The sequence below is a fragment of the Sus scrofa genome, chromosome 1, assembly GCF_054392235.1.
Source record: "Sus scrofa isolate SSC_HxYL_T2T_F1_AM1 chromosome 1, Sscrofa_HxYL_maternal_Yorkshire_Landrace_v2.0, whole genome shotgun sequence".
Lineage (NCBI taxonomy): Eukaryota > Metazoa > Chordata > Mammalia > Artiodactyla > Suidae > Sus > Sus scrofa.
Window position 1 is genome coordinate 190,941,404 of NC_139383.1, and position 16,950 is coordinate 190,958,353.

At 40.6% G+C, this 16,950-nt stretch overlaps 1 protein-coding gene across 10 annotated transcripts in view; it reads right to left on the reverse strand.

Annotated features, from left to right (window-relative positions):
• CDKL1 (cyclin dependent kinase like 1) overlaps positions 1-16,950 on the reverse strand; it is a 65,757-nt gene that overhangs the window by 47,692 nt on the left and 1,115 nt on the right. For all 10 annotated transcript variants that reach the window (XR_014818446.1, XR_014818452.1, XM_021101475.2 and 7 more), the window contains exon 2: positions 16,602-16,887. Coding sequence is in view for 8 of the 10 variants with exons in the window: in XM_021101475.2 (XP_020957134.1) it covers positions 16,602-16,769 (168 nt within the window). In the remaining 2 variants the exon portion in view is untranslated. The remainder of the gene's footprint in view (positions 1-16,601; positions 16,888-16,950) is intronic.

The following is a 16,950-nucleotide window of genomic DNA, read 5'->3' on the forward strand; positions in this document are numbered from 1 at the left end:
CACACCCGACTAGTATCCATAAAGATGTGGGTTCAATCCCTAGCCCCACTCAGAGGGTTAAGGATTCAGTGTTCCATGAGCTGAGGCGTAGGTCACAGATGTGGCTCAGATCCTGTGTTGCTGAAGCTGTGGTGTAGGCCGGCAGTTGTAGATCTGATTCAACTCCTAGCCTGGGAACTGCCATATGCTGCAGATGTGGCCCTAAAAAAAAAGGGGGGGGGGAACCGGGGCTCCTAGGAGAAATGGCTGATTCCAGAGCTGGGGCTAGATGAGAGGCATTTCACTTTGCTCCCACCGTAAAGAAGTACTTAAGGAATGGAGCACATCTGTTAGATAAAGGGGCTCAGTCCAAGGAGATAATCTGAGAAGCAAAAAGACTGACAGTGATGGTTTGTAATATGTTGAATTTTTTAAAAATCCAGAATTCACAGTGATACTAAAAAGTGTATGGATAGGGGGTGGGGTGGGTGAAAAAAGCTCTTCTTTTACAGAAAAATTATAACTAATGATGGTAGAAGGAACTGTTAAAAATCACCATTTTACAATATCTCTTATTGATTTAGGCAGGGATCATTGGGTGACAGTTGTTGGGAAACAAGGCAGTCACACTGTTTCCAAGTGTCACCCCACAGACTGCTTATTAATTATTAAAGGGAAAATGCTTCTTTACAAGTGAGAAATCTGAAAGACCCATCTTAACCAAGAGATTAAAACTGAGAGCACCAATTATGGGACAAACCAATGTCACATACTTCAAGATGAGAACTAGTGTGATGGACAGAGCCTCACTCATGTACATTCTTGCTAAAAACATTTACCTTGTATCGAATCATGAGACAGTCAGACCTCTGTTGAGTCATATTCTGCACAACAGTTGAACTGCACTCTTTTAAAATGCCAATACCATGAAAGACTGAAAAAAGAATTTGAGTAAAAGAACTGAAGAAACAAGGCAATTAAATGCAGTGTATGCTTACTGATAAGCTCCTGGATTAAAATATACATATATGAAATTTTACACAAAATTCTGATCTCTGGCTTTAAAAAAAAGACTCTGAAAAGTCTAGCTCCTGGGCTTAGAGTTTGTGAGCTGGGCAGTGGCCACCTAGTTTCCACAAGGCAGAGTCTCCATCGTGCTTTGGATTCAGCCTTCTTCACTCATTTATGTTACCAGTGTGCTTCCCCACAGACATCTGAGTTTGTAATCCCATATAAACCATAACAGAAAATGCTGAACAATTTTCAGAAACATGTTACTTAATATTGGGAAAATATTTCTTCAACAAATACTGGGGGAGCAAAAGCCTTTAGAATTTATTAAAACTAGATTAGATTTCATAAACGATATTAGATCTAATGCAGGGAGCACTGACGTGGTACTCTGCTAGCGTTCCGTGGAAAGCAGCCCTGGCACAAGAGCACGTGGGATGAAACATGGAATAAATGCTTTGAAAAGCAGGGAACCTTGACAGTCCTCTCACTGCAGCATGTTACCCTCACCAGGAAGGTAATCTACGCAGCAGTGTCTCTGGTCTGATATTTTACAACAGAAGAGACCAAGTGAAGCACTTCAGCTCCAGCAGCTCCCCTTGGTACCAGGACCCCACCTTTCTGCCTTGCCAACTCTGCCTTTGCTACTGCTCTTTTAGACCCTGTACTTTCCTGCCCTGGCATCCTTAAGGCTGCGTGACCACGGTCAGGTGTTTGTCCTAGGAGCACTCTGCTCCCCTTAGCAGTAAGTCAGCAAAGCAATGACAAACAGACATAAATCATGGCGATAAGGTGGGCTGGGTTCCAAGGAGGCACTGGAGCTTGCCCAAGGTCGCCCAACAGCTTCAAGCCAGCTTAGAAACTATAACTGCTAACTGTGGCTCCTGTCCCTGTGCAGTCACACAGCCCACAGGCTCACTGGAACTTATTGAAAGTGAGGAGACAGTAGGAGAAAAGGGAATGCTCTGAATATTCTGTAGGTTGTTACTGTTCATAATTAATTACAGTCAAGTGAGAACATGTTTCTGGCGTGTAATAACACTTAGCATCCTCTCCTCCCCACACCCCAATGGCCCTTTCTTTCATACTTGTCACCCAAAGGAGTCTTTTCACACAGTTTTTCCTTGTCATCTCCCAATGAAATTTTAATTCCACAAATACACTGTAGAGCTATATACGGACTGTTGCATATCTGTGATTTATACAACAGAAATGCTAGAACCCCCTACCCCTGCCCCAAATCCCAAGAACCAATTTTCATCCTCTTGCAGGAGACACTGTTCTCATGAATAACAAATGAACTTTATTGTCTTTATCATAATGCCTATAGTAAAGTTTTAAATGGACATTTCCCCCCATGCTTATCCTCACCTTTATTGGTAGCAATTCATAATTTTGTGTTTGCTAAAATAATCTATAGGGTTAAGGAAAAAGAAATGGAAAAAACTGACATTCTAGCAAGATAAAAGCTAAGTCTCAGAGCTAAGGCCTGCTGGAGGCAAAGGCAGGCTAAGTTCTGAGGTCCAGTCATTGGGAGGCTTAAGAGTACAGTGTCTGTGGAGATCCCTGGTGGCTCAGTGAGTTAAGGATTCAGCGTTGTCACTGCTGTGGCTCTGCTTACTGATGTGGCATGGGTTGGATCTCTGGCCCAGGAACTTCTACAGGCTGTGGGTGTGGCCAAAAAAAAAATATATGGTGTTTGGTTAAATATGATGTCTCTGATGTGTGGAAGCACCATAGCATGGATATGGGGACAGACAGAACTGTGTCTGCACCCCAGAATACAAACCAGAAGGCCATGACAAATCATCAACCATCCTAAATCCATCAGAAAAATGGGATAACAATACCTACCTTCTAAGGTGGTTTGTGTAGTTTGTGCGTTCTAGGCAATGATTTTGGCACTTCACTCAAGACCCACTGAGTCACCAAATGGCAATATGATTCCTTCTCCTTAGTACTGCTCATGATTTTCTCATCTTCTGGACGGAGGGGAGTCACAAACCTTGACTGATGTAGGTCTGATGTCCTCTGAGGCTGCTGCACCATTGACCATACTACCAACATCTGCCCAGGAACCACCTAGCTGCTGGTAGTAATTCTCTGATTCTACCATTTGCTTTCCAAAGAGAGATCTAACAGCATAGGGAACTTAGTCAAACAATTAATATGTGTTGATTGGCTTGTGTTTATTTTGAACCACACAGTTCTTTTCTTGATGGACACATAGATATTCCTCAGGGCACTGGTGTAAGTTCAAGGACAACCATCTGCTTTAGGCAAAACAGTGCCCACTTTCCAACACAGGTCTGTGAGGCCAGACTTATTTATTTATTTATTTATTTATTTATTTATTTATTTTTTGGTCTTTCTAGGGCCGCACCCTCACCATATGGAGGTTCCCAGACTAGGGGTGGAATCAGGAACTGCAATCACCAGCCTACGCCACAGCTAGAGCAACTCGGGATCCAAGCTGCATTTTCAACCTATACCACAGCTCACAGCAATGCCAGATCCTTTAAATCACTGAAGATGGCCAGGGATCAAACCTGCATCCTCATGGATACCAGTTATAGTCACTTCTGCTGAGCCAAGATGGGAACTCCTGATTTTTTTTTTTTTTTTTTTTTTTTTTTTTGTCTTTTTGTCTTTTTGTATCTTTAGGCTTCACCTGCAGCAGATGGAGGTTCCCAGGCTAGGGGCAGAATCAGAGCTGTTGCTGCTGGCCTACGATAGAGGATCTCGCAGCCAGATCCGAGCTGCGTCTGTGACCTACACCACAGCTCACGGCAACACCAGATCCTTAAATCACGGAGCTAGGCCAGGGATCTAACCCACAACCTCATGGTTCCTAGTTGGATCTGTTTCCGCTGTGCCACGATGGGAACTCCTGGACTTCTTGATTTAAGGTGATTTCCTTTCAGGGACTTTTGTCTCTTTCTACAACCTGGCTTCTGCCATGATCATCCTATCTCCTATCCAAAATAACTTTAGGAGTTCCATCACGGCTCAGTGGTTAACGAACCCAACAAACATCCTTGAGGACTCAGGTGTGATCCTTGGCCTTGCTCACTGGGTTAAGGATCTGGTGTTGCCATGAGCTGTGGTGTAGGTCACAAATGCAGCTTTCTTGGATCCCGCATTGCTGTGGCTGTGGCATAGGCAGGCAGCTGCAGCGCCAATTCAACCCCTAGCCTGGGAACTTCCATGTGCTATGGGTATGGCCCTAGAAAGACAAAAAAAAAAAAAAAAAAAAAAGCAGAAAAAAACAAAAAACTTTACATGCTTGAACCCTAGTTATGAGAAATGCGTTGACTTTTTCCCTAAAGGGTTCAAGAGTCATATGAAAATCAGATGTCATACAGCCTGGTGAAAGAAGTTCTACACCAATAGATTTAAGATCACATAAAGATTAAGGACAGTGTATGAAAAGAACCTAACAACATTCCAAATAAAAGAAGAGGGGAGAGACGGGATTAAGATGGTGGAACCTGAGCTCAACTTCTTCCATAAAAACAACAAAATTACAACCAAATGCTGAACAACCTTCAAACAAATGGAGTCGAAACTTTCAAAAAGATAACCTACTCCAGAAGACAAAGAGGACACCACATCAACAGGTAGGAGGGGTGATTACATGATATAAACAACCCCATACCTCCAGGGTGGGAAGCCCCACAGACTGTAACTATCACAGAGACTCACCTACAGGAGTGAGAGTTCTGAGCCCCATGTCAAGTCCCCATGCCTGGGGATCTGGCACTGGGAGAAAGAGCCCCTGGAGCATCTGGCATTGAAGGCCAGTGAGGCTTGTGCGCAGGAGCTCCACGGGACTGAGGGAAATGGAGATCCCCATTCTTGAAAGGTCCACACAGACTTTCACATGCACTTGGTCCCAGGGCAAAGCAAAGTCTCCATAGGAATCTGGGTCGGACCTGACTGCAGTTCTTGGTGGATCTCCAGGGAAAATGGGGTGAATGTGGCTTGTTGTAGGGAAAGGATATTGGTGGTAAAACCCTTGGGAATAATCATCGGCGTGCATTTCTCTGCAGGTGGCCATTTTGGGAAAATCTGGCCCCACCCACCAGCACTTAGAAGCGCTAGGCCAAACAACAATTCAGGGGGACCAGAGCCCCACCCATCAGTAAACAGGCTGCCCAAAGACCTCCCAGGCACAAAGCAGCCTCTATTCTCACCCAGAGACAAAGTCCCACCCACCAGAGGGATTAGAATCAGCTCCACCTACCAGTGGGCAGGCATCAGTCCCTCCCATCAGGAAGCCCACAGCAAGCCCCTGTACAAACTTCAGCTGCAAGGGGGGCAGGCATCAGAAATAAGAAAGGCTACAACACCATTGTCTACAAAAAGGTCACCACACCAAAAACCTATAAAAATGAAAAGACAGAGAACTATAGCTCAGATAAGGGAGAAAGAAAAAACCCCAGAAAATCAGCTAAGTGCTCAGGAGAGTCTCAGCCTCCAGGAAAAAGACTTTAGACTATTGATGCTGAGGATGATGCAAGACATTGGAAATAAACTAGAGGCAAAGATGGATAGTTTACAGGAAACACTGAGCAAAGAAATACAAGATATAAAACTTAAACAAGAAGAGATGCAAAATACAATAACTGAAGTAAAAAATTCATCCAACAGCAACAACAGCAGAATACAGGAGGCAGAAGAGTGAATAAGTAAGGTGGAGAACAGATTAGTAGAAATTACAGATGTGGAACAGAAAAGAGAGAAAAGATAGAAAACAAATAAAGAGAGTCTCAGAGAACTCTGGGACAACATTAAACACACAAACATCCATATTATAGGGGTGCCAGAAGGAGAAGAGAAAGGGACAGAAAAAATATTCCAAGAGACAATATCCAAAAACGTCCCTAACATGCGAAAGGAACCACTCACTCAAATCCAGGAAGTGCAATGAGTACCATATAAAATAAACCCAAGGAGGAATACCCCAAGATACATATAAATCAAACTGACCAAAATTAAAGACAAAGAGAAAATCTTGAAAGCAGCTAGGGAAAAGAAATAAATAACATACAAGGGAACCCCAATAAGGTTATTGGCATATTTCTCAGCAGAAACTCTGCAGGCCAGAAGGGAGTGGCATGATATACTTAACACGATGAAAGGTAAAAATCTCCAACCAAGATTACTTTACCCAGCAAGGCTCTCATTCAGATTTGAAGGAGAAATCAAAACCTTCACAGATAAGCAAAAGCTGAGAGAATTCAGCAACACTAAACCAGCCTTACAACAAATACTAAAGGAATTCCTCTAGGCAGAAAAGAAAAGACAGCAACAGGAAACAAAAATACCGCAAATGACAAGGCTCACCAATAAAGGTATATATACAGTAGAGATACAAAATCATCCATGCACAATCATGCCACCAAAATCAGAAATTGTGAGAAGAGGAGGGTACAAATGCAGGACATTGGAGATGCATTTGCAATTAAGAGAACAACAACTTAAAACAATCTTATATATATATGGGCTCTTATATCAAAACTTTAGAATAACTGCAAACCAAAAATCTACAATTGATACACAAACAAATAAGAAAAATCAACTCAAATACACCACTAAAGATAGTCATAAAACCACAAGAGGAGAGATCAAGAGAAGGCAAGAAATAAGAGCAACAACAACAACAAATCCAAAGTAATTAATACATGGCAATAAGAATATACATATCAACAATTACCTTAAATGTTAATGGATTAAACCCCCAAACCAAAAGACAGAGACTGGCTAAATGGATACAAAAACAAGACCCATATATATGCTGTCTTCAAAAGACCCACTTCACTTCTAGGGACACATACAAATGGAAGGGGAGAGGATGGAAGAAAATGGTCCATGAAAATGGGAATCAAAAGAAAGCTGGAGTAGCAATATTCATATCGGACAAAATAGACTTTAAAATGAAGACTATTTTAAGAGACAAGGAAGGACACTAAATAATGATCCAAGGACCAATCCAAGAAGATTTTAAATATCTACATACCCAACGTAGGTTCACTACAATATATAAGACAGCTGCTAACAAACTTAAAAGGACAAATCAACAATAACACAATCATAGTGGAGGACATTAACATCCCACTTACAGCAATGGACAGATCACCCAGACAGAAAATCAATAAGGAAACACAGGCCCTGAATGAAGCATTAAACCAGATGGACTTAATAGATATTTATAGGACACTCCATCCAAAAGCAACAGAATACACATTCTTCTCAAGTGCACATGGAACATTTCTCTAAGATTGATCACATCCTGGGCTACAAATCAAACCTCAGAAACTTTAAGAAAATTGAAATCATATCAAGCATCTTTTCTCACCACTACGCTATATGACTGGAAATCAACAACAAGAAAAAAATTACAAAAAACACAGACGCGTGGAGACTAAACAACATACTACTAAACAACCAATGGGTCACTGAAGAAATCAAAGAGGAAAGTAAAAAACACCTAGAAGCAAATGACAACAAAGATATGACATCCCAAAACCTATGGGATGCAGCAAACGCCATTCTAAGAGGAAAGTGTATAACAATACAAGCCCACCTCAGGAAACAAGAAAAAGCTCAAATAAACAATCTAATTTTACATCTACAGCAGCTAGAGAGAGAAGAACAGACAAGACCTAAAGTGAGTAGAAGGAAAGAAATCATAAAGATCAGAGCAGAAATCAATGAAATGGAAATGAAGAAAACCATAGAAAAGATCAATGAAATGAAAAGGTGGTTCTTTGAAAAGATCAACAAAATTGATAAACCCTTAGCCAGACTTATCAAGCAAAAAAGAGAGAGGACTCAAATCAATAAAATTAGAAATGAAAAAGGAGAAATAACAATGGACATCACAGAAATGCAGAGGATCATAAGAGACTACTAGATGCAACCATATGCCAATAAAATGGAAAACCCAGAAGAAATGGACTAATTCTTAGAAAAGTACAATCTTCCAAGACTAAACCAAGATGAAATAGAAAAGATGAATGGACCCATCACAAGAACTGAAATTTAAACTGTGATGAAAAAACTTCCAACAAACAAAAGTCCAGAACCAGATGGCTTCACAGGCAAATTCTATCAAACATTTAGAGATGAGCTAACACCTCTCCTTCTGAAACTGTTCCAAAACATTGCAGAGGAAGGGATACTCCCAAACTCATTCTATGAGGCCACCATCACCCTGAGTGCAAAAGCATACAAAGATACCACAAAAAAAGAAAACTACAGGCCAGTTTCACTGATGAACATAGACACAAAAATCCTCAACAAAATACTAGCAAACCGCATCCAACAATACATTAAAAGAACTGTACATCATGATCAAGAGGGATTTATCCCAGGGATGCACGGGTTCTTCAATGTCCACAAATTAATCAGTGTGATACACCACATTAACAAACTGAAGAATAAAAACCATATGATCTGCTCAATAGATGCAGAAAAAGCCTTTGACAAAATTCAATACCCATTTCTGATAAAAACCCTTCAGAAAGTGGCACAGAGGGAACCTACCTCAACATAATAAAGGCTGTATATAACAAACCCAGAGCTAACATCAAACTGAATGGTGAAAAGCTGAAAGAATTCCTGCTGAGATCAGGAACAAGACAAGGATGTCCCCTCTAGCTACTACTATTCAACATAGTTTTGGAAGTCCTAGCCAAGGCAATCAGATAAGTAAAAGAAATAAAAGGAATCCAAATTGGAAAGGAAGTAAAACTATCATTATTTGCAGATGACATGATACTATACCTAGAGAATCCTAAAGACGCTATCAGAAAGCTGTTAGAGCTCATCCATGCATTTGGCAAAGTTGCAGGATACAAAATTAATACACAGAAATAGATGGCATTTCTATATAATAACAATGAAAGTTCAGAAAGAGAAACTAGGGAAGCAATCCTGTTTACCATCGCATCCAAAAGAATAAAATACCTAGGAGTAAACCTACCTAAAGAGACAAAAGACCTGTACTCTGAAAAATATAAGACACTGATGAAAGAAATCAAAGTTGACACAAATAGATGGAAAGACATACCATGCTTGCAGATTAGAAGAGTTAATATTATCAAAATTACTATACTACCCAAGACAATCTACAGATTCAACGCAATCCCTATCAAATCATCAAGGACATTTTTCACAGAACTTTAACAAAATATTTTAAAATTTGTTTGGAAGCACAAAAGACCCAGAATAGCCAAGACATCCTGAAAAAGAAAAATGGAGCTCCCTGACTTCAGACTACACTACAATGCAACAATCATCAAAACTGTATGGTACTGGCATAAAGACAGAAATATAGATCAGTGGAACAGGATAGAAAGCCCAGAATGAAGCCCACGCACCTACACCCAACTAATTTATGAACAAAGGAGGCAAGAATATACAATGGAGAAAAGACAGCCTATTCAGTTAGTGGTGCTGGGAAAACTGGACAGCCACATGTAAAAGAATGAAATGAGAACATTCTCCAACACCATACATACAAATAAACTCAAAATGGATTAAAGACCTAGATATAAGGCCAGATACTATAAAACTCTTAGAGGAAAACATAGGCCAAACACTCTCTGACATAAACGACAGCAACATCTTCTCAGATCCACCTCTTAGAGTAACGACAGTAAAAACAAAAATAAACAAATGGGACCTAATTAAATTTAAAAGTTTCTGCACAGCAAAGGAAACCCTAAACAAAATAAAAAGACAGCCCACAGAATGGGAGAAAATCTTTGCAAATGAATCGACTGACAATTAACTGACAATCTCCAAAATTTATAAACTCCTCCTACTGCTCAATACCAAAAAAACAAACAACCCCATCAAGAAATGGGCAGAAGATCTAAACAGATAATTCTCCAAAGAAGACATACAGATGGCCAAAAAACACATGAAAAGATGTTCAACATCACTCATTATTAGAGAAACGCACATCAAAACCACAATGAGGTACCACCTTACACCAGCCAGAATGGCCATCATCCAAATGTCTACAGACAATAAGTGCTGGAGAGAGTGTAGAGAAAAAGGAACCCTAGTACACTGTTGGTGGGATTGTAAATTGGTGCAACCACTGTGGAAAACAGTATGGAGATTCCTCAGAAAACTAAAAATAGAACTCCCATTTGATCCAGCAATCCCACTCCTGGGCATCTACCCAGAGAACACCATGACTCGCAAAGACACATGTAGTCCAATGTTCACTGCAGCATTATTTACAATAGCCAAAACATGGAAACAACCTAAATGTCCATCTACAGAGGAGTGGATCAAGAAGATGTGGTACAGATACTCAATGGAATATTACTCAGCCATTAAAAGGAAGGAAATATTGGCATTTGTAGCAACATGGATGGACCTAGAAATTATCATGCTAAGTGAAGACAGACAATGAGCCACCAACATCAAATGCTATTACCTACATGTGGAATCTAAAAAAAGGACACAATGAACTTCTTTGCAAAACAGATACTGACTCACATACTTTGAAAAACTTATGGTTTCCAAATGAGACAGGTTGCAGGGTGGGGGGATGCACTGAGGGTTTGGGATAGAAATGCTGTAAAATTTGGTTGTGATGATTGCTGTACACTTATAAATGTAATAAAATTCATGAAGTAATAATAGTAATAATAAAAAAAAAAGAAGATGAAGAGGGAGCCTAATCTCCTAGCAGATCCATTACCTTGTCCTTTATTATGCTATAGTAGCTATTTTTGGTCATGGTCCAGTTTAGTAACTCAAGGTCATGGTTCCAGGAATTCTTTCCCTCCATTAGCAGATGAATATACTTATTTCTCCCTTATTAAAAACAACTTCAAATGTCTTGACATCACACCTTCCTAAGCATATTACCACATTTCTCAGCTTCCTTTTACAATAAAACTCCGCAGAAGGGTTGCCTCTATCACTACCTTCACTTCACCCTTCTCATCCTCTTTTGAATTCTCTGATGAAGCTTTCAATCCTCCCACTCTACCCAAACAGTTCTTGTCAAGAGCACCAATGACCCGCCTATCTTCAAAGCCAAAGGCTAATTCTAAATCAGTACTAATGGTGACCTTGACATCAATGACCTTCCCTCTCATTTCTGAAACATCTTCTTCCCTCAGCTTTTAAGAACATTGCTCTTGGGATTTTCCTACTGCAAAAATTACCCCTTCTTGCTTCAGTTGCTGGTTCCTCAGTGTCCTGGCCTCAGGATGCGGGAGCTCCAGAGCTCAGTCTTTGGTATTTGTCTCTCCATTCCCTATTGGCCTGGGGATATTTAAATCAGATGGCTTTAAATGCTATATGCTGATGTCTCCCAACTTGATAATCTCCAACCTGGAGGGTTCTCTGAATGCCAGGCTTGTGCATTTAATGGCCCACTTTACAGTGGATTTGTATCTCAAACATAACAAATCCAAAATAGAACTCTTGACTTTCTTTCCCCCAAATTTCCCTATCACAGTGAATGATCTCTTTGTTCTTCCAGTTATTCAAGTCAAGTACTTTGGAGTTGTTCTTGATTCCTCATCCAAAAATCAGATTCCTGCAAGCTCTTCTCTAAGGATAAATCTTGAGTCTGACTACCTCCACTGCTGCCCCTCTGACCCAAACACCATCACCTCACATCTGGACCACAACTGTAGTCTTCCAATAGATCTTCCTGCTCATGGGGCTGCAGCAAGCTGCAGCTAGATGAATCCTTCTAGAGCGTAGGTCATGCCAGGGCACTCCCCTGCTCAAAACCCTCTGATGGCTCCCATCTCGTTCAAAACAAAATCCATAGTCCCTACCATGGCCCCAAAGGCCCTCATGTCTGAATTTCTAGCCTCTAACTTCACCACCAGTGACTCTCCCCTCACTTACTCTGCTCCGATTATACTCATCTTTCGGCTCCTCCTAGAACACATCACTTGATTTTTGTTTGGGGGGGGGGGCTGTCTTACTCTTCTCCCCGTCTGGAATATTTTCCTACTGAATAGCTGCAGGAGTCACCTCTCCACATTTCTTCTGGAATGCCTTCAAATGTCATTCATCAGCAAGGCTTTTCCTAAACATTCTTTATAAAAAGCAAGCCCCTCCATCATCATTTACCCCCTTATTCTGCTTCATTTTTCACCACTTGCCATATAATCATTTGTTTACTGCTAGTCTCTCTGTATGTGTGAGGACAGGAGCCAAGAAGAGTGCCTGGGACATGGCAGTTCTGTAAAAACTTGCCAAAATAAACTCATGTCAACTATCTTACACACAGGTGTCACATCAAAAACACTGACCGAAAATATTGACTTTTTTTTCCCCCACAATGGAACACTAGCTTCAGAAAGGGTAAGATAGTTGCTTTGAGTCTCAGTACTGCAGAACAATTTTATTACTCTCACCAAGATAGTACTTAATTTTTTTTTTATGGCCACACCCATGGCACAGGAAAGTTCCCAGGCCAGAGACTGAATCCGAGCTGAGCCGCAGCTGCTGACCTACACCACAGCTGCAGCAATGCTGTATCCTTTAACCCACTGCTTCAGGCAGGGTATCAAACCCATGCTCCTGCTGTGACCTGAGCCTTAACAGTCGCATTCGTAACTAACTGTGCCACAGTGGGAACTCCTACTTAATTTGTTCTTAAAATAGAGTATGAGCTAACTGATTTTAACTGGAGCAGCTTTATTTTTCTAAAAGCCTAATTACGTAATCTGGAAAAAATAAGATTTATATGAAAACATTAAAGGGTTGACTGCAGTAGGACCTCTTGATGAAGGGTGAATTACATTTAACTTAGAAAGCAGTGTATTAGAACAAATACAGAGTTTATCTCATAAAAATGTGCCACACTGTTTTTTATCTCAAATGGTGTGAAATAATGCTATTTGAAAATTGTTTAAAGTTTTCAGAAAAACATGTTTTTTAAAAATATCAGCAAAATAGGTTTCTTGATAATAATTACCATCCTCAGAAGGATTTACTAATGGATAGTGACATCTTCACATATGATTTCGGATCAAGAATGGGAAGTGCTGTAGATGTGCTGCCTTGACAATTATGCAACTGACTGCTGGAAAATTCACCCCTCTGATCTTATCTGCTTAATGCAAACAGCTATCATTTTTAAAAGAGTCCAAAAGCAACTACTAGGAGTTGCTCTAAATGGTTAAATAAATGGTTTAAAAGACATATACAAGATATTGTCTGAGAATAGATACACACGGAATTCTATTACAATATAAAACCAAGGGACCATTCAGTTCTTTTGCAGCATTAGTATTTTGTTGTATCAGATATAGATCCTATAAGTAGAACATCATCTGATCTGGGGAGTCTTTTTGTTACCATAGTACTAATTTTTATGAGATTTAGGCTGCACAAAACAAGTGATAACTCCATTTTCATCAAAGGATAGCTAAGTGAGAAAAATAAGGGCAATAATATCTCACACACAATTACATTCATACACTTTCACACACCAAAGAAACATATGTGTGCATATATATGCTGTTTTTAGTTGTCAACTACTCTCTCAGGAAGACTGTGCTTTTTTTTCTAAAATTGTGTCTTTCCTAGTTTTTTTTTAAAAATATATTAAAATGTCCTTTCTTTTATGAGGTAATGGTGATAAACTGGTCTCTTAAAATGCTGACCACCCAATCTCTAAAAACAGTATTTTTCTGAAATTTTATTGGTCCATGAAATTCAAAAGTATGCAAATAAATGACAACTTTCTCATAAAAACATCCTAGCTGTCTTTCCTCTTTTCACAACACCAAACTCCTCAGCCTGGCATTTGAAGCCTTCTACATCTGATCCTAATCTACCTTTCTTGCTTTCCTTAATAGTAATTAGAGCAGTCTGGGGTCAGCTCCTGCCTACTCTCACCTGCTAAGGTCACTTCAGCCTCAGTCTTCCTAGTTCCTGATCTTAGCAGGGGTCATTAACTGCCCCAGCCCCATGAAGGGTGTGCAAGGAAAACCCTAGGAACTCACGCTCACTGAGCCCCTGAACCTTTGAGCCTGGGCCCACAGACTGTGCTTGGCTCCCAGTTTAGCACTCCCTTCCCATGGGCTTTGGATATCTGCCTTGAATCTCAGCTCGGATGAGGCCCTAAAACACGAGTCTAAATCTCACCAGTTTCCTGTTCTCAGGGATGACAGCATGTCCCCTGGAGGCAGGCTCCAAACCACAAAGGCAGCCTGGGACCAAGGGGCAGGTAGATGCTAACCAGCACTTATCCCAAGGCCAGACCTATATTCCAGGAAATTCCTCACACCCCATCTGAAAAGATGCAGGCTTTCTTTCCTTCTCTTGCCTCCCTGGCCCGTTAGTACCTAGCAGACATCCTGGCTAAGACTTCCGAGTTATTACCTGTGTTCCCTCAATATACTCCTTTCCATTAGGCACCTTTTTCCTCCCTAGGAGAGACTGTCTGCCCTGAATGCCTTACCTCTCATTCTATGCCTCCCTAAACATTGCAAAGCCTATTTTAAGCATGCATCCAAACACTTTATGAACAGGGTTCATGCCAGGCATGGGGACACAAGGTGAATGACACAGGTCCTGCCCGTTAGGAACCCAGTCTATTGGGATTGAAAACTGAAGGGAAATTCATCCTCTACCTGTTAAATGTCTGAAATGCAGGATGCACAACTTTGTATAAACATCATTTTAGGCACAATGGCTTCCACAAATATTTATTGAATAAATAAATAGAGAAAGCATGACTTCATTAACAAACTCTCAATTCACTAGCTTAGCAAATATTTAAGCATCCATTATGTGTTAGGCATATCGCAGAAATCTGAAAAGTTAGGGCTTGAAAGGACAGGCTCTACTGAGAATCCAGTCCCAACACTTCATACAGATCAGGGGACTCTACAGCTGCGCACTTGACTTTGGAGAATGGAGGGCTGTGTGCTTTGAAATCAGGTTCCCATGCATACACTTCTATCCTTCAGAGGACACCATTATTCAGTTGTTCAAGAGAACACATCTAACTTCCTAATTTTTGGCAACACCTACCCTTCCTAAGAGCTTATTTTGTTAGTATCTTTTTGCCAACCCAACAATAACATTTACTGGAGGCGTATTGTATGCCAAGTGGTTGATACAGAGACACAGAAGTGAGGTCCCCATCCTGGAGGAACTGAATTAATTCAGGGACTAAACCTGTAAACACGGTCTTGCTAAATAATAGCGAGATGTTTCAGAGTGGCACTGGCAGGTGACTTTCAGAATCAGAAACAGTCTCTCTCCACTAGAAACAGACTGGCTTTTCTTTGGAGTAAATGACCTCTGTGAAATACAGTTATCTTTATCACCTGCTCCTCTAGGGAAAGCCTGAGAAGGTGAAAAACACCCAAGGGCACCGGACAAACAGTGAGACCCTGTGGTAATGTGAGAGGGGACAGGGGGAAAGCATCCAGGTGATGGGAGGGACAAACACTGCAGGTCCGGCTCTTTCCTAGGGGAGCAGTTCTGGGGCTCTGGGAGTGTCTTCATAGAACTGACAACATCATACAAGAATGTCCTAAACTCAAACTGAGAAAGTCTCCCTATTATCCACCCATTTAAATTTATCCAAAGCCTGCTACTTCCCACTCAGGGTCCTTATACAGATATAACCCCACACACTCAATTCATGGGGAGCAGAAGACTTTTAGACAGGCCTGGAGAAAACAGAGAAGCAAAGGTAAGAGAAAATCCCCTGGATCTTCCACTCAGTTTCCACAAGGTTGCTCCTTCCTTTTCAGATACTAAGTTATACCTGTCAGAACACAGAGGCTCTAACTGTTTGAGGCCAACCCCCACTGTGAAAGTCTGTTGAAAGTTAACCCACACTGTGTTGATTATATGTCACATTCTACCCAGGTTTGGATTTGGGTTTCATCTTCACAGAAATTCAGAAAAGAAGGAACCATACTTTTCCTTCTTAATTTCCATTCCAGGAAAACAAACAAACAAACAAACAAGCAAAACTTTCAGCTTCAAATAAACAATACCCCTCCCTCCCATATCAGTCTCCCAGAATTAACTAAATAAACATTTTTTAAAGCCATCATTTCACTTCTTTGAGAAAAATCCTTCTTCTAGAGACAAGACATTATGATGCTCAACAGTAGATAAACTGAGGCATAAGGAAAATCTGTCCGCTTCCTAACAATCTGAAAACAGGTGCATGATGTATGCTTTTCATGGACTGAGAATACCCACAGAAGACAGCCTAGAAGTTTAAAAATCATGCATGCTGGCTGACTGGAGGTGTGGAAAATTCCAGTGCTATCAAAATTGATGGCTCTACAAGAACCAGATCTACAGGTGACATGGGGAAAAAAAGCTACTGGGAAGAAAAATAAACTATCCCATAGCCTCTCTGAAAGTGAATACCACCTTTCCCTGCACTTATGGCTCTGCTTTAATTCATTATATAATTTGTGACTCCTGCACAGACGTCCCATTTGTGTCATGGGGGACAAAAATCCATGAAGGAAGGAGGTGTAATGGCATCATAGGGCATTTATTTCATATAACATGACCCACTTTAATTTTTTTTTAAATTTTTTTTTAGTGTCTGAAAATTCAGAAGTCATTACCTTTAGCATGCGGATTTCTCGAAGGGCGATTTTCTTTATCACAGGGTCATCTTCGGATTCCAAAAACCTCTTGATGGCCACAATCTGACCCGTGTCTCTATTTCTGCATTTGAAAACAACTCCATAGGATCCTTCGCCTATTTTCCCAATTTTTTCATACTTCTCCATCACAGATAAATAAATCTTCTTAAAATGAATCTTCACATAGTTTGACAATGTCGCTGATAAAATATCAGCATGAAGCTTGCACTAGTGCCCCACTCAACGATGGGTCTTTGTCAAGGACCTAGAACAGAACAACAGCACTTACTAAAGAATTAAGAATTGACCCATTCCCTTAAAGCCTCTT